General features: G+C 40.0%; 1 protein-coding gene across 2 annotated transcripts; it reads left to right on the plus strand.

Moving 5' to 3' along the window:
- Positions 1 to 57: 57 nt before the first annotated feature.
- LOC133541351 (inactive serine/threonine-protein kinase 19-like) lies at positions 58 to 23,230 on the plus strand. 2 transcript variants are annotated; one of them, XM_061884729.1, is made up of 7 exons: positions 58 to 193; positions 5,097 to 5,192; positions 5,250 to 5,392; positions 6,459 to 6,694; positions 17,506 to 17,603; positions 17,677 to 17,824; positions 23,078 to 23,230. In XM_061884729.1, exons 2-7 carry the CDS (start codon positions 5,099 to 5,101, stop codon positions 23,121 to 23,123), a joined length of 765 nt encoding a protein of 254 aa, XP_061740713.1. In that variant the 5' UTR covers positions 58 to 193; positions 5,097 to 5,098; the 3' UTR covers positions 23,124 to 23,230. The 2 variants fall into 2 exon arrangements, with proteins under 2 accessions (XP_061740713.1, XP_061740712.1); XM_061884728.1 differs by having other exon boundaries at positions 5,097 to 5,392.
- The last annotated feature ends 749 nt before the right edge of the window (positions 23,231 to 23,979 follow it).

Consider the following 23,979-nt stretch of genomic DNA (forward strand, 5'->3'; position numbering starts at 1 on the left):
TGACTCCTCAGTAGAAGAAACAAGAGCCTGCAATGACGATTTGAACCAGAGGGGGCAGCATTTCCCACTGACGCTTGGTTTTGGGAGCGAAGAAGACTCACCTCGCACAATAACATTGAAGCTAACGCGTTTGGAAGCTAATGCGAGTGAAAACATGAACAACCTCTTTTTTTTCTCTCAAACTACTTTAAAGGTAAGGCTTGGTCATAGCATCTCACTTTCTAAACAAACGTACGCATGGGCTGTGACCGCTGTGTTTGAAAAAAACAATGATTGAGTTTATTGTGTGTGTGACAATCATTGGTACTTTAACTTTATTCCGAACATGCATGCATACAACATTGATTGACTGAAACTTTTATTAGTAGATTGCAGAGTACAGTACATATTCCTTACAATTGGCCAAGAAATGGTAACACCCCAATAAGTTTTACAACTTGTTTAAGTCGCGGTCCACGTTAATCATCCGTCCATCCTCTTCCGCTTCCGGGTCGCGGGGGCAGTAGCCTAAGCAGGGAAGCCCAGACTTCCCTCTCCCCAGCCACTTGGTCCAGCTCCTCCTGGCGGATCCCGAGGCGTTCCCAGGTCAGCCGGGAGACATAGTCTTCCCAACGTGTCCTGGGTCTTCCCCGTGGCCTCCTACCGGTTGGACGTGCCCTAAACACCTCCTGAGGGAGGCGTTCAGGTGGCATCCTGACCACGTTAGTCAATTCATGCATACAACATGATACATCACACATGCATGCATACAACATGATACATCACACATGCATGCATACAACATGATACATCACACATGCATGCATACAACATGATACATCACACATGCACGCATACAACATGATACATCACACATGCATGCATACAACATGATACATCACACATGCATGCATACAACATGATACATCACACATGCATGCATACAACATGATACATCACACATGCGTGCATACAACATGATACATCACACATGCATGCATACAACATGATACATCACACATGCGTGCATACAACATGATACATCACACATGCATGCATGCAACATGATACATCACACATGCATGCATACAACATGATACATCACACATGCATGCATACAACATGATACATCACACGTGCATGCATACAACATGATACATCACACATGCATGCATACAACATGATACATCACACATGCATGCATACAACATGATACATCACACATGCATGCATACAACATGATACATCACATGTGTGCATACAACATGATGCATCACATGTGTGCATACAACCTGATACATTACACTTGCATGCATACAACATGATACATCACACATGCATGCATACAACATGATACATCACACATGCATGCATACAACATGATACATCACACATGCATGCATACAACATGATACATCACACATGCATGCATACAACATGAAACATCACACATGCATGCATACAACATGATACATCACACATGCATGCATACAACATGATACATCACACATGCATGCATACAACATGATACATCACATGTGTGCATACAACATGATGCATCACATGTGCATGCATACAACATGATACATCACACGTGCATGCATACAACATGATACATCACATGTGTGCATACAACATGATACATCACATGTGTGCATACAACCTGATACATTACACTTGCATGCATACAACATGATACATAACACATGCATGCATACAACATGATACATCACACGTGCATGCATACAACATGATACATCACACATGCATGCATACAACATGATACATCACACGTGCATGCATACAACATGATACATCACATGTGTGCATACAACCTGATACATTACACTTGCATGCATACAACATGATACATCATACATGCATGCATACAACATGATACATCACACATGCATACAACATGATACATCACACATGCATGCATACAACATGATACATCACACGTGCATGCATACAACATGATACATCACACATGCATGCATACAACATGATACATTACACTTGCATGCATACAACATGATACATCACACATGCATGCATACAACATGATACATCACACATGCATGCATACAACATGATACATCACACATGCATGCATACAACATGATACATCACACGTGCGTACATACAACATGATACATCACACATGCATGCATACAACATGATACATCACACATGCATGCATACAACATGATACATCACACATGCATGTATACAACATGATACATCACACATGCGTGCATACAACATGATACATCACACATGCATGCATACAACATGATACATCACACATGCGTGCATACAACATGATACATCACAAATGCATGCATACAACATGATACATCACACATGCATGCATACAACATGATACATCACACATGCATGCATACAACATGATACATCACACATGCATGCATACAATATGATACATCACACATGCGTGCATACAACATGATACATCACACATGCGTGCATACAACATGATACATCACACATGCGTGCATACAACATGATACATCACACATCCATGCATACATCATGATACATCACACAAGCATGCATACAACATGATATATCACACATGCATGCATACATGATACATCACACATGCATGCATACAACATGTCACATCACACATGCGCGCATACAACATGACACATCACACATGCATGCATACAACATGATACATCACACATGCATGGATACAACATGATACATCACACATGCATGCATACAACATGATACATCACACATACAACATGATACATCACACATGCATGCATACAACATGATACATCACACATACAACATGATACATCACACATGCATGCATACAACATGATACATCACACATGCATGCATACAACATGATACATCACACATGCATGCATACAACATGATACATCACACATGCGTGCATACAACATGATACATCACACATGCATGCATACAACATGATACATCACACATGCGTGCATACAACATGATACATCACACATGCATGCATACAACATGATACATCACACATGCATGCATACAACATGATACATCACACATGCATGCATACAACATGATACATCACACATGCATGCATACAACATGATACATCACACATGCATGCATACAACATGATACATCACACATGCATGCATACAACATGATACATCACACATGCATGCATACAACATGATACATCACACATGCATGCATACAACATGATACATCACACATGCATGCATACAACATGATACATCACACATGCATGCATACAACATGATACATCACACATGCGTGCATACAACATGATACATCACACATGCATGCATACAACATGATACATCACACATGCATGCATACAACATGATACATCACACATGCATGCATACAACATGATACATCACACATGCATGCATACAACATGATACATCACACATGCATGCATACAACACGTCACATCACACATGCGTGCATACAACATAATACATCACACATACAACATGATACATCACACATGCATGCATACAACATGATACATCACACATGCATGCATACAACATGATACATCACACATGCATGCATACAACATGATACATCACACATGCATGCATACAACATGATACATCACACATGCATGCATACAACATGATACATCACACATGCATGCATACAACATGATACATCACACATGCATGCATACAACATGATACATCACACATGCATGCATACAACATGATACATCACACATGCGTGCATACAACATGATACATCACACATGCATGCATACAACATGATACATCACACATGCATGCATACAACATGATACATCACACATGCATGCATACAACATGATACATCACACATGCATGCATACAACATGATACATCACACATGCATGCATACAACACGTCACATCACACATGCGTGCATACAACATAATACATCACACATACAACATGATACATCACACATGCATGCATACAACATGTCACATCACACATGCATGCATACAACATGATACATCACACATACAACATGATACATCACACATACAACATGATACATCACACATACAACATGATACATCACACATGCAACATAATACATCACACATACATGATACATCACAATTTCCAGTTTCTCTATTCATTTTACCATGAATTGATTAACTTGGACCCCGACTTAAACAAGTTGAAAAACTTATTGGGGTGTTACCATTTAGTGGTCAATTGTAGGGAATATGTACTGTACTGTGCAATCTACTAATAAAAGTATCAATCAATCAATCAATCAACATGTTGGAAAAGGAGTAGGAGGAAGCAGAGCTTATTTAATATTACCCCTTTTCCATCCTACTCCTTTTCCTTTACATAGCAGTGGCTAAAACTTTAGTTCACTTCCTCTTATCAATGTACTCACAATATACACAATAAAAATAAATAAATAATAATTGGTTAAGTAAGTCATATTTCATATGGTTAGATCAGTGAGATTATCTAGAAAATGACTGGATGGAGGAAATACATTTCAGAATGTTTATTCTTCTTTTTACTTAGTAAACACTTTAAGTTTGAAGAGTTTCTTGAAGTGGGTCATATTAGTACATTGTTTGATTGCTTTGCTTAAGCCATTCCATCATTTAATTCCACATCCTGATATACTGAAGGTCTTAATTGTTTTTTTGCGTACAAATGTTTTAAATGACATTTTTCTCTAAGGTTGTAATTATCTTCTTTTGTTGAGAAGAATTGGTTATAGGTTATAGTTTGCTTTGTGTATCATTTTAGCTGTTTGCAAATTGACTATGTGGTGGAATTTCACTCTTTTTGATTCATTAAATAAAGTGTTTGTATGTTGTGTATATCCGACAGGATGTATTATTCTAACTGATCTTTCTTGTAACACCGTTAATGAATGAAGTGTACTTTTGTAGTAGTTTCCCCATATTTCTACACAATACTTCAGATATATGTAACACCATCGAGCAGTAGAGAATATGACATGATTTTTGGTCCGGAACATGTTTTGCTTTATTCATTAACAATGCTGATTAACAACATGTTGATTTAGCAATGATGTAGTCACCTTTGAATCATTTGCAGGTATGAGCAGGAAACGGGCTCTTATTTCCGACACGTTCAAGTTGAAGAAAAGACGAAATGGCACCGAGACTTTCGGCGCCAAAAGTGGTGACCAAGGTGGGGTCTCGCCTGGTTGGAAGCTGCCGTTGAAGACTAATCCCTCGTGTTCGACAGGTCCCGTTAACGTCAGAAGTAGCTTGGAGTACCTCATGACGTTGTTCCCCAGAAAGCTCTTCAATGACGCCTTGCCTCAAATGGTCCTGAAACACCAACTCTACAGCATTCTCCAGGACAAGACTCTGGTGGACAAGGAAGTGGTGAGTGATGAAGTCAGTGTAAGGATGGAAAAAGTCGACTAAAAATACAGTACAGTTTTAGGCCCCATTTACATTAAGCCAGGTAAGGTTATTCAGGGTAAATCCAACCTAACCGTTTTTGTGTCCACACACAATGGTCGTCTAAGACCCCTTCAAGGCCACCTAGTACGCATGCGCGGAAGATGCTCAGGTCATAGTCACCTCCAGTGTTGCTTTGTGTGCAACTTCTTAAATGTAACTTATCTGAACAACATCCAGTGTTGTGATATTTCAATGAACTAGAGTCCAGTGTGACTATTGTCGTCAATCACACCTGAGACATCATACATCATTCACATCTTTATTAGACACACGAACAATGTGGTAAAGAACATTTGACATGGAGGACAATAACTGATACAGTCTGCTTTGCCATTCCAAAAGCATTCACAGTTTTCCTGGACGGCCAGGTAATACAAAGCACACGCTACATTTTTTTTAATCACATCCACGGGAGCTTGCATTCTCGTTGTCCCTCCTTCGACAAATGGACAAAGTTGTTCGCTAAGTAACATCACAGCTGACCCGGCCGGACATTGGAATGTTGACTTGGCGTCTGAGAAGTGTTGTATCTCAAATAGCTGCAATGGCTTTCTCTTAAGGTATTCAAGTGTGATTTCCACAAGCGTCTGTACATGTAGAAGAAGGAGAAACACGGGCATGTCTGGATGACTCGCCTCCATATTTCCCACGTCACTTCCCCTCCGAACTCACTTTGTAAAGGATCAATGAGTCCATACAAAGCTAAGAGCCGGAGATTCAAGAATTACAGGGCGCACTTAGCTGTGTAAAAATGTGTCCGAGGAAGGGAACCTTAAAAGCTGGTTTAGTGTGGCTGAAACGGGGCTTAGACTAAATAATGATTTCTTTAAGGGGTTATCCTGCTTAGTGTAGACATGGCCTTAGTCTACTTTATAGCATCCTTTGTAACTGAGCTACTGTGTGGAACAATTTTCCTTTGTGGATCATCAAAGTTTGTCCAAGTCTAAGACAACTGAATGTGATGCACACAACAAAATGCCGGCAGAATAAACTGCGTGAGGACGGCGAGCTGCTCATGTTCCAGCTGGGCTTCGACACCGAGGCCTTTGGGCTGGTGTTTGCTTCCGACTACAAAACCAAAGTGCTGGCAGGAGAAGAGGGCAAAGCGACCAGAGCCACCGTGGACAAGTTCTTGGAGAAGGCGCTGACATCCGGCACAGATCTCAGCTTCAACAAGGACAAGATGCTCAGAGACTTCCTCTTTACGGACACGGAAATCACGTATGTAACATGACACCACCATAACATGCAGACATTTTCTCCAAAAACCACAATTGTTCAATCTCTGTATAAATGACATTTGTAAAGTTACAAAGGACTTAAAGTTAGTATTATTTGCAGATGCTACAACAGTGTTTTGTTCAGGAGAGAACACACAGAAGACAATACAAATAATAACAGAAGAAATGAACATGTTAAAAAGATGGTTTGACAAAAACAGACTGTCTTTGAATCTCAGGAAGACGAAAATAATGCTATTTTTAACAGTAGAAGAGAAGGTCAAACACAAATACAAATAGCCGGAATAGAAATAGAAAGTAAATGAAACCGAATTTCTAGGTATAACGATTGATGATAAATTGAACTGGAAATCTCATGTAAAAAATATACAACATAAAGTAGCAAGAAACACCTCAATAATGAATAATGAAACATATGTTCTACAACCAAAATGACTTATATATTGTCTACTGCTCACTACTGTTACATATCTGATTATTGTGCAGAAATATGGGGAAGTAATTACAAATGTGCGCTTCATTCAATAACTGTGTTACAAAATTAGAATAATACATCATGTTGGACATAGACAACATACAAACACTTTATTTGTTGAATCACAAATATTGAAATTCAACCATTTGGTGCAGTTGCAAACATGTCAAATGATGCACAAAGCAAGCTATAACCTGCTAGCCAAGAATGTACAACAATTCTTCTCAACAAAAGAGGAGAAATATAATCTTAGAGGAAAATCTAATTTAAAACATTTGTATGCTCGTACAACACTTAAAACTTTCAGCATATCAGTATGTGGAATTAAATGATGGAACTGATTAAGCAAAGAAATCCAACAAAGCTAGTTAGAGATGCTACCTCAGTAGAAGCATTTAAGTCCCATCTTAAAACTCATTTGTATACTCTAGTCTTTAAATAGAACCCTTTTTAGACCAGTTGATCTGCCGTTTCTCTTCTGACCTGCCCCTCGTCGTGTGCATCGGTTGGGGAAGTCTCTGCGCTGCTGAGCTGTCTCCGCTCGGGATGGTCTCCTGCTGGCCCCACTATGGACTGGACTCTCACTATTATGTTAGATCCACTATGGACTGGACTCTCACACTATTATGTTAGATCCACTATGGACTGGACTCTCACACTATTATGTTAGATCCACTATGGACTGGACTCTCACACTATTATGTTAGATCCACTATGGACTGGACTCTCACATTATTATGTTAGATCCACTATGGACTGGACTCTCACACTATTATGTTAGATCCACTATGGACTGGACTCTCACTATAATGTTAGATCCACTATGGAGTGGACTCTCACTATTATGTTAGATCCACTATGGACTGGACTCTCACTATTATGTTAGATCCACTATGGACTGGACTCTCACTATTATGTTAGATCCACTATGGACTGGACTCTCACACTATTATGTTAGATCCACTATGGACTGGACTCTCACTATTATGTTAGATCCACTATGGACTGGACTCTCACTATTATGTTAGATCCACTATGGACTGGACTCTCACACTATTATGTTAGATCCACTATGGACTGGACTCTCACTATTATGTTAGATCCACTATGGACTGGACTCTCACTATTATGTTAAATCCACTATGGACTGGACTCTCACACTATTATGTTAGATCCACTATGGACTGGACTCTCACTATTATGTTAGATCCACTATGGACTGGACTCTCACTATTATGTTAGATCCACTATGGACTGGACTCTCACTATTATGTTAGATCCACTATGGACTGGACTCTCACACTATTATGTGAGATCCACTATGGACTGGACTCTCACTATTATGTTAGATCCACTATGGACTGAACTCTCACTATTATGTTAGATCCACTATGGACTGGACTCTCACACTATTATGTTAGATCCACTATGGACTGGACTCTCACTATTATGTTAGATCCACTATGGACTGGACTCTCACACTATTATGTTAGATCCACTATGGACTGGACTCTCACTATTATGTTAGATCCACTATGGACTGGACTCTCACACTATTATGTTAGATCCACTATGGACTGGACTCTCACACTATTATGTTAGATCCACTATGGACTAGACTCTCACTATTATGTTAGATCCACTATGGACTGGACTCTCACTATTATGTTAGATCCACTATGGACTGGACTCTCAAACTATTATGTTAGATCCACTATGGACTGGACTCTCACTATTATGTTAGATCCACTATGGACTGGACTCTCACACTATTATGTTAGATCAACTATGGACTGGACTCTCACTATTATGTTAGATCCACTATGGACTGGACTCTCACTATTATGTTAGATCCACTATGGACTAGACTCTCACTATTATGCTAGATCCACATCTGCGGTCCCCTCCAAGGTTTCTCTTTGTCCCCCCATTGGGTTGAGTTTTGCCTTGCCCTGATGTGGGATCCTAGCTGAGGATGTGGTTGTGGCTTGTGCAGCCCTTTGAGACACTGGTGATTTAAGGCTATATAAGTAAACATTGATTGATTGAGAGTAGTGGCAGGTCAAACCGCTGCTCATTTAATCCGAAAAGATTTGGTCGCACTTAATTTCTCAGGTTAATCTACTGCTAATTAAAGATGAAGAGATGTTTGTTACACTTTATTTTTGATATTAATCTTGTGTTATTGATTTGTTGAAAAAGAGCAGGTAGATCTACTGTTAACATGTGCTCTATTTTTGTTGAAAATGTCTGAATATGGAAAATGTGAGCAGACAAACATTTCTAAAATGTTGGTCGTACTTTTTTCAAATATTGACCATTAATTGTTGTTTACTCGCTTGTTTGTTTCCATAAAGAATTTTCCAAGAAATACCAGGAATATACAAACCCCGTTTCCATAAGAGTTGGGAAATTGTGTGAGATGTAAATATAAACAGAATACAATGATTTGCAAATCCTTTTCAACCCATATTCAGTTGAATATGCTACAAAGACAACATATTTCATGTTCAAACTCATAAACATTGTTTTTTTTTTTGCAAATAATAATTAACTTAGAATTTCATGGCTGCAACACGTGCCAAAGTAGTTGGGAAAGGGCATGTTCACCACTGTGTTACATCACCTTTTCTTTTAACAACACTAAGTAAACGTTTGGGAACTGAGGAAACTAATTGTTGAAGCTTTGAAAGTGGAATTATTTCCCATTCTTGTTTTATGTAGAGCTTCAGTCCTTCAACAGTCCGGGGTCTCTGCTGTCCTATTTTACACTTCATAATGCGCCACACATTTTCCATGGGAGACAGGTCTGGACTGCAGGCGGGCCAGGAAAGTACCTGCACTCTTTTTTTACGAAGCCACGCTGTTGTAACACGTGCTGAATGTGGCTTGGCAATGTCTTGCTGAAATAAGCAGAGGCGTCCATGAAAAAGATTGATTGATTGATTGAGACTTTTATTAGTAGATTGCACAGTACAGTACATATTCCGTACAATTGACCACAAAATGGTAACACCCCAATTAGTTTTTCAACTTGTTTAAGTTGAATCAATTCATGGTACAAATATATACTATCAACATAATACAGTCATCACACAAGTTAATCATCATAGTATATACATTGAATTATTGACATTATTTACAATCCAGGGGGTGGGATGAGGAGTTTTGGTTGATATCAGTACTTCAGTCATCAACAATTGCATCAACAGAGAAATGTGGACATTGAAACAGTGTAGGTCTTATTTAGTAGGATATGTACAGCCAGCAGAGAACATAGTCAGTTCACATAGCATAAGAACAAGTATATACATTAGAAGTACATTTGATTATTTACATTAGGTTATTTATAATCCAGGGAGATGGGATGTGAATGGAGGAGGGTGTTAGTAAAGTGTTGAAGTTGCCTGGAGGTGTTGTTTTAGAGCGCTTTTGAAGGAGGATAGCGATGCACTTACTTTTACACCTGTTGGGAGTGCATTCCACATTGATGTGGCATAGAAAGAGAATGAGTTAAGACCTTTGTTAGATGGGAATCTGGGTTTAACCTAATTTGTGGAGCTCCCCCTGGTGTTGTGGTTATGGCGCTCATTTACGTTAAGGAAGTAGTTTGACATGTACTTGGGTGTCAGGGAGGTGTAGCTTAGATGGCAGCATATGTTGTTCCAAAAGCTGTATGTACCTTTCAGCATTAACGGTGCCTTCACAGATGTGTAAGTTACCCATGCCTTGGGCACTAATGCACCCCCATACCATCACACATGTGTAAGTTACCCATGCCTTGGGCACTAATGCACCCCCATACCATCACACATGTGTAAGTTAGTCATGTCTTGTTCACTAATGCACCCCCATACCATCACACATGCTGGCTTTTACACTTTGCATCGATAACAGTCTGGATGGTTCGCTTCCCCTTTGGTCCAGATGACACAATGTCAAATATTTCCAAAAACAATTTGAAATGTGGACTCATCAGACCACAGAACACTTTTCCACTTTGCATCAGTCCATCTTAGATGATCTCGGGCCCAGAGAAGCCGGCGGCGTTTCTGGATGTTGTTGATAAATGACTTTCGCTTTGCATAGTAGAGCTTTAACTTGCACTTCCAGATGTAGCGACCAACTGTATTTAGTGACAGTGGTTTTCTGAAGTGTTCCTGAGCCCATGTGGTGATATCCTTTAGAGATTGATGTAGGTTTTTGATACAGTGCCGTCTGAGGGATGGAAGGTCACGGTCATTCAATGTTGGTTTCCGGCCATGCCGCTTACGTGGAGTGATTTCTCCAGATTCTCTGAACCTTTTGATGATATTATGGAGCGTAGATGTTGAAATCCCTAAATTTCTTGCAATGTCACTTTGAGAAAGGTTGTTCTTAAACTGTTTGACAATTTGCTCACGCAGTTGTGGACAACATGCTCAGTCCTTTCTTGTGAAAGACTGAGCATTTTTTGGGAAGATGTTTTTATAGCCAATCATGGCACCCACCTGTTCCCAATTAGCCTGCACACCTGTGGGATGTTCCAAATAAGTGTTTCATGAGCATTCCTCAACTTTATCAGTATTTATTGCCACCTTTCCCAACTTCTTTGTCACATGTTGCTGGCATCAAATTCTAAAGTTAACAAATATTTGCCCCCCCAAAAAATGTGTATGAGTTTGAACATGAAATATGTTGTCTTTGTAGCATATTCAACTGAATATGGGTGGAAAAGGATTTGCAAATCATTGTATTCTGTTTATATTTACATCTAACACCATTTCCCAACTCATATGGAAACAGGGTTCGTAGGAAAGCACAGTATTTATTTATAGATATTTATTTTTCTCAAAATGTACTGAATGGACTTTAACTTCCTGAATGGTTATGAAAAGAGGATAAGGTCCCTGAATGGTATTGGTTTCTGACTCAAGTTGTTGTTAAACCGACTTGTTACACGGTACACCCCGACTTTGGAGAAACCTCTTTCCCACTGGCGGGTGTAAGCGAACGGAAGAAAAGCTCTCATTTGTTTAGGGAAAAAAATTTTTGGGTTTGCATGTATGAATCCTGAGCAGTATGGGAACATCAAACGGTGTTAAAAATGATCTTAAGACCTCCTCCATTTTGCACCTTGATTAAAGGTTGCAGGTGTTATCCTTCTCATTTTGCTCATCTGACAAACCCTCTCTCCATTCAGCAGACATTGCATGTTGTGGCAACTCTAAAGGAACAACAACTGTTACTTCTTCTTTCCATTCCTCCCGCAGTCTGTCCAGGCAGCAAATGTGGCTGATTTAGTGACAAAAATGTGTCTGGGGGCCCCTAATGTCTATTTTTAGGAACACTAATACAAAACCTCACTCTCATGTCTGATTGAATGCTAAAAACGTAATGACAGACCGCCTTAAAAGCAGAATGGAATTGTACATTTTTTGACTGAATGAGACAGCCAGAATGTACATGAAAATAAAGAATGTGGGATTGACAATATTAACTATGAAGGATAAAACAGTGAATATTGACAAACATATGAAGGTCACACCCCCTCTCCATACACATATTTTACAATCAAGCCAAACGCAACAAACATGTAAAATATGAACATGAAGGGTAAAATAAACCCAGCTACAATCTGATATATGTGATATATCACTAAGATGTACAACTTGGTTGTAAAAATCTCATTCCACGTCTGTCCCTGACACCCACATTTCACACTCTGTGGAAACACTCCCCACCCACACTGTTTGGTACCTCGTCTGACTTAGATGACCATAGTGACTCATTAGATGAGCATAGTAAGTAATTAAATGACCAGAGTAACTAATTAGATGACCATAGTAACTAATTAAATGACCACAATAATTAATTAGATGACCAAAGTAACTAATTAGATAAGCATAGCAACTAATTAGATGAGCATAGTAAGTAATTAGATGAGCATAGTAACTCATTAGATGAGCATAGTAACTAATTAGATGAGCATAGTAAGTAATTAGACGAGCATAGTAAGTAATTAGATGAGCATAGTAACTAATTAGATGACCATAGTAACTCATTACATGACCATAGTAACTAATTAGATGAGCATAGTAAGTAATTAGATGAGCATAGTAACTAATTAGATGACCATAGTAACTCATTACATGACCATAGTAAGTAATTAGATGAGCATAGTAAGTAATTAGACGACCATAGTAAGTAATTAGATGACCATAGTAACTCATTAGATGACCATAGTAACTCATTACATGACCATAGTAACTAATTAGATGACCATATTAAGTAATTCCATGAGCATAGTAATTAGATGAGCATAGTAAGTAATTAGATGAGCATAGTAACTAATTACATGACCATAGTGACTAATTAGACGACCATAGTAACTCATTAGATTACCATATTAACTAATTACATGAGCATAGTAAGTAATTAGATGACCATAGTAACTAATTAGATGAGCATAGTAAGTAATTAGATGACCATAGTAACTAATTAGATGAGCATAGTAACTCATTACATGACCATAGTAACTCATTAGATGACCATAGTAACTCTTACATGAGCATAGTAACTCATTACATGACCATAGTAACTAATTAGATGACCATATTAAGTAATTCCATGAGCATAGTAATTAGATGAGCATAGTAAGTAATTAGATGAGCATAGTAACTAATTACATGACCATAGTGACTAATTAGACGACCATAGTAACTCATTAGATTACCATATTAACTAATTACATGAGCATAGTAAGTAATTAGATGACCATAGTAACTAATTAGATGAGCATAGTAAGTAATTAGATGAGCATAGTAAGTAATTAGATGACCATAGTAACTAATTAGATGAGCATAGTAAGTAATTAGATGACCATAGTAAGTAATTAGATGACCATAGTAACTAATTAGATGAGCATAGTAAGTAATTAGATGACCATAGTAAGTAATTAGATGACCATAGTAACTAATTAGATGAGCATAGTAAGTAATTAGATGACCATAGTAACTAATTAGATGAGCATAGTAAGTAATTAGATGAGCATAGTAACTAATTACATGACCATAGTGACTAATTAGACGACCATAGTAACTCATTAGATTACCATATTAACTAATTACATGAGCATAGTAAGTAATTAGATGACCATAGTAACTAATTAGATGAGCATAGTAAGTAATTAGATGACCATAGTAACTAATTAGATGAGCATAGTAAGTAATTAGATGACCATAGTAAGTAATTAGATGACCATAGTAAGTAATTAGATGAGCATAGTAAGTAATTAGATGACCATAGTAAGTAATTAGATGAGCATAGTAAGTAATTAGATGACCATAGTAAGTAATTAGACGAGCATAGTAAGTAATTAGATGACCATAGTAAGTAATTAGATGAGCATAGTAAGTAATTAGATGAGCATAGTAAGTAATTAGATGACCATAGTAACTAATTAGATGAGCATAGTAAGTAATTAGATGACCATAGTAACTAATTAGATGAGCATAGTAAGTAATTAGACGAGCATAGTAAGTAATTAGATGACCATAGTAAGTAATAAGATGAGCATAGTAAGTAATTAGATGACCATAGTAAGTAATTAGATGAGCATAGTAACTAATTAGATGACCATAGTAACTAATTAGATGAGCATAGTAACTCATTAGATGACCATAGTAAGTAATTAGATGACCATAGTAACTAATTAGATGAGCATAGTAAGTAATTAGATGACCATAGTAAGTAATTAGATGACCATAGTAACTAATTAGATGAGCATAGTAACTAATTACATGACCATAGTGACTAATTAGACGACCATAGTAACTCATTAGATTACCATATTAACTAATTACATGAGCATAGTAAGTAATTAGATGACCATAGTAAGTAATTAGACGAGCATAGTAAGTAATTAGACGACCATAGTAACTCATTAGATTACCATATTAACTAATTACATGAGCATAGTAAGTAATTAGATGATCATAGTAAGTAATTAGATGAGCATAGTAAGTAATTAGATGAGCATAGTAAGTAATTAGATGATCATAGTAACTAATTAGATGAGCATAGTAAGTAATTAGATGAGCATAGTAAGTAATTAGACGAGCATAGTAAGTAATTAGACGAGCATAGTAAGTAATTAGACGAGCATAGTAAGTAATTAGACGAGCATAGTAAGTAATTAGATGATGCAGATTCCAAGCATGTAAAGACTCAGGGTAGTTCAGGGGTCGGTCGGCAACATTTACCACTCAAAGAGCCATTTTGAGCGGTTTCCCAAATGAAAGAAAACCATGGGAGCCACAAAAGTCTTTTGTAATTTCAGATGAAATGACACCGCATATAAAGTTTGTTTTGCTTTGTCTTAAGTATAAACAAACTATTACGGCTTACATTTATGAAATCAACTGCAGACAAAAGGAAATGAAATTTCTGCATGCAACAAAAGGTTTTTACCTGGGAAAAAGACGTGGGGATGAAGGTGAAGTAAAAGACTTCATGTGTATTTAAGTCCTCCTTGTAGTCATGAAAAAGCCAAACTCCCAAGTTGAATGATCCACTGGCCGAGAAGCAAAAGTGGCGTCCTCTCTCTCTGCCAGCCTGAAGGACACCATGTCTATTTCACTCAAAAGATGTGAATAACATATTGAAATATTGCTGAAAGTTGGTGAATGTGCTTTCTGGCCCTGAACGTGGTCTGCAGGACCTCACCTCACCTTTGTCTGCACACAGCATTGGCAGCTCTCACCTGTGGGCGTCTGCCATGTTGGTTTTGAAGGAAGTTCATGTTGGAGAACACCTGCTCACATTAGGGGTCTAACCCTACACTAACATTTTGCTTCGGTACATACCTCGGTTTAGAGGTCACACTTCGGTTCATTTTCGGTAGAGTAAGAAAACAACAAAATATACATTTTTTGGGTTATTTATGTACCACATTTGTAAACATTGGCATAACATGCACATACACACAGGGTCCATTGCCAGGGTTAATGTGGTCAACATGTGTGAAATAAAAACTAAATAAGATAAGGCTCAGAATGGTTTCTTAACAAAACTTTTCTACATATAAAGTGCTTTTTTTGATTGATTAATTGAGACTTTTATTAGTAGATTGCACAGTACAGTACATATTCCCTACAATTGACCACTAAATGGTAACACCCCAATAAGTTTTTCAACTTGTTTAAGTCGGGGTCCACCTTCATCAACATTAAACTGCCTCTAGTTGTTGCTCAGACCAAATAAAATGACAAAACTTTTCTTCTAAATCCCGCTTCTGCCATCCTAGTCACTGCCCTTGTGTCCTTGGGCAAGACACTTTACCCACCTGCTCCCAGTGCCACCCACACTGCTTTAAATGGAACTTAGATATTGGGTGTCACTATGTAAAGTGCTTTGAGTCACTAGAGAAAAGCGCTATATAAATATAATTCAATTCAATACATATAAAAAGTGCAACATTAAACAGTTTCAAGTCAACTCAGCCTCAGATTAACTTTTCAGGACTCCAAGTGCATCCTTTTTCATGTTGGGGGTAGAGTTCCAAGTTTGTCTGGTGTGAGGAGCTTTTCAATATCACACCATTTGTGATTGGGAGCAAGAAGGGCCTTCTGCCGTCAAACATCTTGCAGGTGAGCTGTCAGGCCCTTTAACCTGGACACCCACACCTCTTTGTCAGCCAGTTCCATCTCAAGATCAGGTGGACTCACACCTGGAAATGCTGTCACATTCAACGGGGACGGACGGAGGCCGAGGGGAGCGACAGGGAAGGAGAACGTGTTTTTTTCCTCTCTGAACTCACTGAATGATTTCCCAAAGCATGTTTGCATTGCAGTGGCTGCAGAATGTAAATACTTTAAATTCAAAATGTGAGCTATTTTGCACTCAGTCAAACTGGGGAAGTGTCTTTCTGGAAACCTCTGGCCAGCATTGTCCACTTGAGCTGGAAAGCCAAAAGCTGCAGCAACATGTGCAGGGCTGGGTGTCCTTCACCCCCGAAGAGCTGTGTTCAGCGGGGTCATGTCCACCATCAAGTGGAGCTTCTCCAGCCTCTCTCTCTCTGGCGTGTCCCGAGGTTTGACCAGCAGAGCGCGAGGATGAGGGCGGCCTGGCCGTGACGAGCTGAGCCGCATCAGAGTGATCACATGGTTGCCGAGCCCCGCTACAGTTGAAGACTTGGGGGTCATTAGAAAAGATGGGTGCACATCATAATGGCCGCTACACTTTACATCTTAAGATGTAAAAAAGAATGGTTTGGGAATGTGAGGCGGGCCAGATTGCAAAGTGTAACCTGCAGCATGTTGTTTGTCTGCATGCAGGCAGCTGGTGAAGGCCGGGGTGTTGACGGTGAGAGATGCAGGCAGCTGGTGGCTCTCCATTCCCAACTCTGGAAAATTCACCAAGTACTTCATACAAGGTGGGTGTCCAGTGCAGCATCTCCCAAGGGCCCCTCCCCCCCAGTTGCTTACCTCACTGGCCCCGCCCACCAGGTCGTAAGGCCGTTCTAGGCATGGTGAAGAAGTCCAGGTACAATGAAGTGTTGAAGGCCGACCTGGAGGGGCGGAGGACTCCCTCACAAGTCAAATTCCACATCAAATACCACATCCATGATCTTGTTGGTGCCGAACTGCTGGAAAGGTAAACACAAATGACACACCCATGTTTTCTATGTACAAACCCCCAAAAGCAGTCAAGTTGTCACCTTGTGTAAATGCTCAATAAAAAGAGAATACAACAAATTATTTTCTACTTATATTCAATTGAATAAACTGCAAAGACAAGATATTTCATCTTCACACTGACAAACTTTGGTATTCTTTGCAAATATTAGCTCAATTGGGTTTGGATGCCTGTGACGTGTTTCAAAAAAGCTGGCACAAGGGGCAAAAAAGAGTGAGAAAGTTGAGGAATGCTCATCAAACACTTATTTGGAACATCCCACAGGTGTGCAGGCTAATTGGGAACAGGTGGGTGCCATGATTGGCTATAAAAGCAGCTTCCATGAAATGCTCACTCATTCACAAACATGGATGGGGCGAGGGTCACCACTTTGTAAAATTGTTTAAGAACAACATTTCTCAAGCAGCTATTGCAAGGGATTTCACCATCTATGCTCCGTAATATCATCAAAAGGTTGAGAGAATGTGGAAAAATCACTGCAGTTAAGCCATGATATTACACACCTTCCATCCATCAGGCGCTACTGCATCAACAAGCCACATCAGTGTGTAAAGGATATCCCCACATGGGTTCAGGAACACTTCAGAAAACCACTGTCAGTAACTACAGTTGGTCGCTACATCTGTAGGTGCAAGTTAAAACTCTACTATGGAAAGCCAAAGCCATTTATCAACAACACCCAGAAATGCTTCACTGGGCCCGAGCTCATCTAAGATGGACTGATGCAAAGTGGAAAAGTGTTCTGTGGTCTGACGAGTCCACATTTCAAATTGTTTTTTCGAAACTGTGGATGTTGTGTCCTCTGGAACCAAAGAAGAAAAGAACCATCCGGATTTTTCTCGTGTGAAAGTGTTCTAGGCAGCATGTGTGATGGTATGGGGGTGTATTAGTGATTGTTGTAGGGTGAAAGTGTTGTAGTCAGCATGTGTGATGGTATGGGGGTGTATTAGTGATTGTTGTAGGGTGAAAGTGTTCTAGGCAGCATGTGTGATGGTATGGGGGTGTATTAGTGATTGTTGTAGGGTGAAAGTGTTCTAGGCAGCATGTGTGATGGTATGGGGGTGTATTAGTGATTGTTGTAGGGTGAAAGTGTTCTAGGCAGCATGTGTGATGGTATGGGGGTGTATTAGTGATTGTTGTAGGGTGAAAGTGTTCTAGGCAGCATGTGTGATGGTATGGGGGTGTATTAGTGATTGTTGTAGGGTGAAAGTGTTCTAGTCAGCATGTGTGATGGTGTGGGGGTGTATTAGTGATTGTTGTAGGGTGAAAGTGTTGTAGGCAGCATGTGTGATGGTATGGGGGTGTATTAGTGATTGTTGTAGGGTGAAAGTGTTCTAGGCAGCATGTTTGATGGTATGGGGGTGTATTAGTGATTGTTGTAGGGTGAAAGTGTTCTAGGCAGCATGTGTGATGGTATGGGGGTGTATTAGTGATTGTTGTAGGGTGAAAGTGTTCTAGTCAGCATGTGTGATGGTGTGGGGGTGTATTAGTGATTGTTGTAGGGTGAAAGTGTTGTAGGCAGCATGTGTGATGGTATGGGGGTGTATTAGTGATTGTTGTAGGGTGAAAGTGTTCTAGGCAGCATGTTTGATGGTATGGGGGTGTATTAGTGATTGTTGTAGGGTGAAAGTGTTCTAGGCAGCATGTGTGATGGTATGGGGGTGTATTAGTGATTGTTGTAGGGTGAAAGTGTTCTAGGCAGCATGTGTGATGGTATGGGGGTGTATTAGTGATTGTTGTAGGGTGAAAGTGTTCTAGGCAGCATGTGTGATGGTATGGGGGTGTATTAGTGATTGTTGTAGGGTGAAAGTGTTCTAGGCAGCATGTGTGATGGTATGGGGGTGTATTAGTGATTGTTGTAGGGTGAAAGTGTTCTAGGCAGCATGTGTGATGGTATGGGGGTGTATTAGTGATTGTTGTAGGGTGAAAGTGTTCTAGTCAGCATGTGTGATGGTGTGGGGGTGTATTAGTGATTGTTGTAGGGTGAAAGTGTTGTAGGCAGCATGTGTGATGGTATGGGGGTGTATTAGTGATTGTTGTAGGGTGAAAGTGTTCTAGGCAGCATGTTTGATGGTATGGGGGTGTATTAGTGATTGTTGTAGGGTGAAAGTGTTCTAGGCAGCATGTGTGATGGTATGGGGGTGTATTAGTGATTGTTGTAGGGTGAAAGTGTTCTAGGCAGCATGTGTGATGGTATGGGGGTGTATTAGTGATTGTTGTAGGGTGAAAGTGTTCTAGGCAGCATGTGTGATGGTATGGGGGTGTATTAGTGATTGTTGTAGGGTGAAAGTGTTCTAGGCAGCATGTGTGATGGTATGGGGGTGTATTAGTGATTGTTGTAGGGTGAAAGTGTTCTAGGCAGCATGTGTGATGGTATGGGGGTGTATTAGTGATTGTTGTAGGGTGAAAGTGTTGTAGTCAGCATGTGTGATGGTATGGGGGTGTATTAGTGATTGTTGTAGGGTGAAAGTGTTCTAGTCAGCATGTGTGATGGTATGGGGGTGTATTAGTGATTGTTGTAGGGTGAAAGTGTTCTAGGCAGCATGTGTGATGGTATGGGGGTGTATTAGTGATTGTTGTAGGGTGAAAGTGTTCTAGGCAGCATGTGTGATGGTATGGGGGTGTATTAGTGATTGTTGTAGGGTGAAAGTGTTCTAGTCAGCATGTGTGATGGTGTGGGGGTGTATTAGTGATTGTTGTAGGGTGAAAGTGTTGTAGGCAGCATGTGTGATGGTATGGGGGTGTATTAGTGATTGTTGTAGGGTGAAAGTGTTCTAGGCAGCATGTTTGATGGTATGGGGGTGTATTAGTGATTGTTGTAGGGTGAAAGTGTTCTAGGCAGCATGTGTGATGGTATGGGGGTGTATTAGTGATTGTTGTAGGGTGAAAGTGTTCTAGGCAGCATGTGTGATGGTATGGGGGTGTATTAGTGATTGTTGTAGGGTGAAAGTGTTCTAGGCAGCATGTGTGATGGTATGGGGGTGTATTAGTGATTGTTGTAGGGTGAAAGTGTTCTAGGCAGCATGTGTGATGGTATGGGGGTGTATTAGTGATTGTTGTAGGGTGAAAGTGTTCTAGGCAGCATGTGTGATGGTATGGGGGTGTATTAGTGATTGTTGTAGGGTGAAAGTGTTCTAGGCAGCATGTGTGATGGTATGGGGGTGTATTAGTGATTGTTGTAGGGTGAAAGTGTTCTAGGCAGCATGTGTGATGGTATGGGGGTGTATTAGTGATTGTTGTAGGGTGAAAGTGTTCTAGGCAGCATGTGTGATGGTATGGGGGTGTATTAGTGATTGTTGTAGGGTGAAAGTGTTCTAGGCAGCATGTGTGATGGTATGGGGGTGTATTAGTGATTGTTGTAGGGTGAAAGTGTTCTAGGCAGCATGTGTGATGGTATGGGGGTGTATTAGTGATTGTTGTAGGGTGAAAGTGTTCTAGGCAGCATGTGTGATGGTATGGGGGTGTATTAGTGATTGTTGTAGGGTGAAAGTGTTGTAGTCAGCATGTGTGATGGTATGGGGGTGTATTAGTGATTGTTGTAGGGTGAAAGTGTTCTAGGCAGCATGTGTGATGGTATGGGGGTGTATTAGTGATTGTTGTAGGGTGAAAGTGTTCTAGGCAGCATGTGTGATGGTATGGGGGTGTATTAGTGATTGTTGTAGGGTGAAAGTGTTCTAGGCAGCATGTGTGATGGTATGGGGGTGTATTAGTGATTGTTGTAGGGTGAAAGTGTTCTAGGCAGCATGTGTGATGGTATGGGGGTGTATTAGTGATTGTTGTAGGGTGAAAGTGTTCTAGGCAGCATGTGTGATGGTATGGGGGTGTATTAGTGATTGTTGTAGGGTGAAAGTGTTGTAGTCAGCATGTGTGATGGTATGGGGGTGTATTAGTGATTGTTGTAGGGTGAAAGTGTTGTAGTCAGCATGTGTGATGGTATGGGGGTGTATTAGTGATTGTTGTAGGGTGAAAGTGTTCTAGGCAGCATGTGTGATGGTATGGGGGTGTATTAGTGATTGTTGTAGGGTGAAAGTGTTCTAGGCAGCATGTGTGATGGTATGGGGGTGTATTAGTGATTGTTGTAGGGTGAAAGTGTTCTAGGCAGCATGTGTGATGGTATGGGGGTGTATTAGTGATTGTTGTAGGGTGAAAGTGTTGTAGGCAGCATGTGTGATGGTATGGGGGTGTATTAGTGATTGTTGTAGGGTGAAAGTGTACTAGGCAGCATGTGTGATGGTATGGGGGTGTATTAGTGATTGTTGTAGGGTGAAAGTGTTGTAGTCAGCATGTGTGATGGTATGAGGGTGTATTAGTGATTGTTGTAGGGTGAAAGTGTTCTAGTCAGCATGTGTGATGGTATGGGGGTGTATTAGTGATTGTTGTAGGGTGAAAGTGTTCTAGGCAGCATGTGTGATGGTATGGGGGTGTATTAGTGATTGTTGTAGGGTGAAAGTGTACTAGGCAGCATGTGTGATGGTATGGGGGTGTATTAGTGATTGTTGTAGGGTGAAAGTGTTCTAGGCAGCATGTGTGATGGTATGGGGGTGTATTAGTGATTGTTGTAGGGTGAAAGTGTTCTAGGCAGCATGTGTGATGGTATGGGGGTGTATTAGTTGCCAAGGCATGATTAACTTACACATGTGTGAAGGCACCATTAAAGCTGAAAGGTACATACAGCTTTTGGAGCAACATATGTTGTTATCATGGACGCCCCTGCTTATTCCAGCAAGACAATGCCAAGCCAGGTGTTACAACAGCGTGGCTTCATAGTGAGAGAGTGCAGGTACTAGACTGGCCTGCCTGTAGTCCAGACATTGAAAATGTGTGCAGGCTAAAATATGAGGCAGGAGACTGTTGAACAACTTAAGCTGTACATCAAGCAAGAATGGGAAAGAATTCCACTTCAAAAATGTGTCTCCTCACTTCCCAAACCTGCACTGAGTGTTGTTCAAAGGAAAGGCCATGTAACACACTGGTAAAAATGTCGTCTTTGCAATGTGTTGCTGCCATTACATTCTAACTTCATGATTATTTGCAAAGAATACCAAAGTTTGTCAGTGTGAAGATGAAATATCTATTCAATTGAATATAAGTTGAAAAGGATTTGTTGTATTCTCTTTTTATTTAGCATTTACATAAGGTGACAACTTCACTGCTTTTGGCTTTTGTATTACTATTTAATCAGAAACAAATAATTTTTTTTTTTTTTTACAGCATCACAACAACTTCAGGGATTTTGTTACGATTCGTTGACTTCTGATTCAGTTCCTATCGACACACATCCACCTTGAAAGATTTAAGACAAATTTGTCAAGAATGCCTCATTAAAAAACCCTGTGGGTTCATTAAATGGAATTTATGATTGAACCTTTTGTGGTTTGACATTATTCAATAAAATCCCTCCAATCAGATTGTTGTTGACACTTAAATCAAAGTCCCACTAAGACATTCCCCAAAATAAACACAACTGCATAAAGAGGGCCGCAACAAACTTTCCAGAACACACACACACACACACACACAGCCTGAAAGAAAGTTAGGACACCTGGGCAATGTTTGGTGGATTAATGTCACAACTCTTGCAAGGAGGCCATTGCAACCCTTTTCAATGATTTTCTACACAAGACGCGACAAATGAAAGCCAATCAAAGCTCACATTTAATTCAGATTGTGCAGAAGGCTTTTACAGATTTAACTCACTTGTGACAAATGTATACATTTATTTAATATGTACCCAAAAGGGACAAGCAGTAGAAAATGGATGTATGAATGTATCTGTTCTGGGTTAGTGTGTCTACCTCACAATACCAAGGTCCTGAGTAGTCCTGGGTTCAATCCCGGGCTCGGGATCTTTCTGTGTGGAGTTTGCATGTTCTCCCCGTGAATAAGTGGGTTCTACTCCGGCTTCCTGCCACCTCCAAAGACATGCACCTGGGGATAGGCCCCTCCCACCTCCAAAGACATGCACCTGGGGATAGGCCCCTCCCACCTCCAAAGACATGCACCTGGGGATAGGCCCCTCCCACCTCAAAAGACATGCACCTGGGGATAGGCCCCTCCCACCTCCAAAGACATGCACCTGGGGATAGGCCCCTCCCACCTCCAAAGACATGCAC

This window comes from Nerophis ophidion, linkage group LG23 (assembly GCF_033978795.1).
Source record: "Nerophis ophidion isolate RoL-2023_Sa linkage group LG23, RoL_Noph_v1.0, whole genome shotgun sequence".
Taxonomy (NCBI): Eukaryota; Metazoa; Chordata; class Actinopteri; order Syngnathiformes; family Syngnathidae; genus Nerophis; species Nerophis ophidion.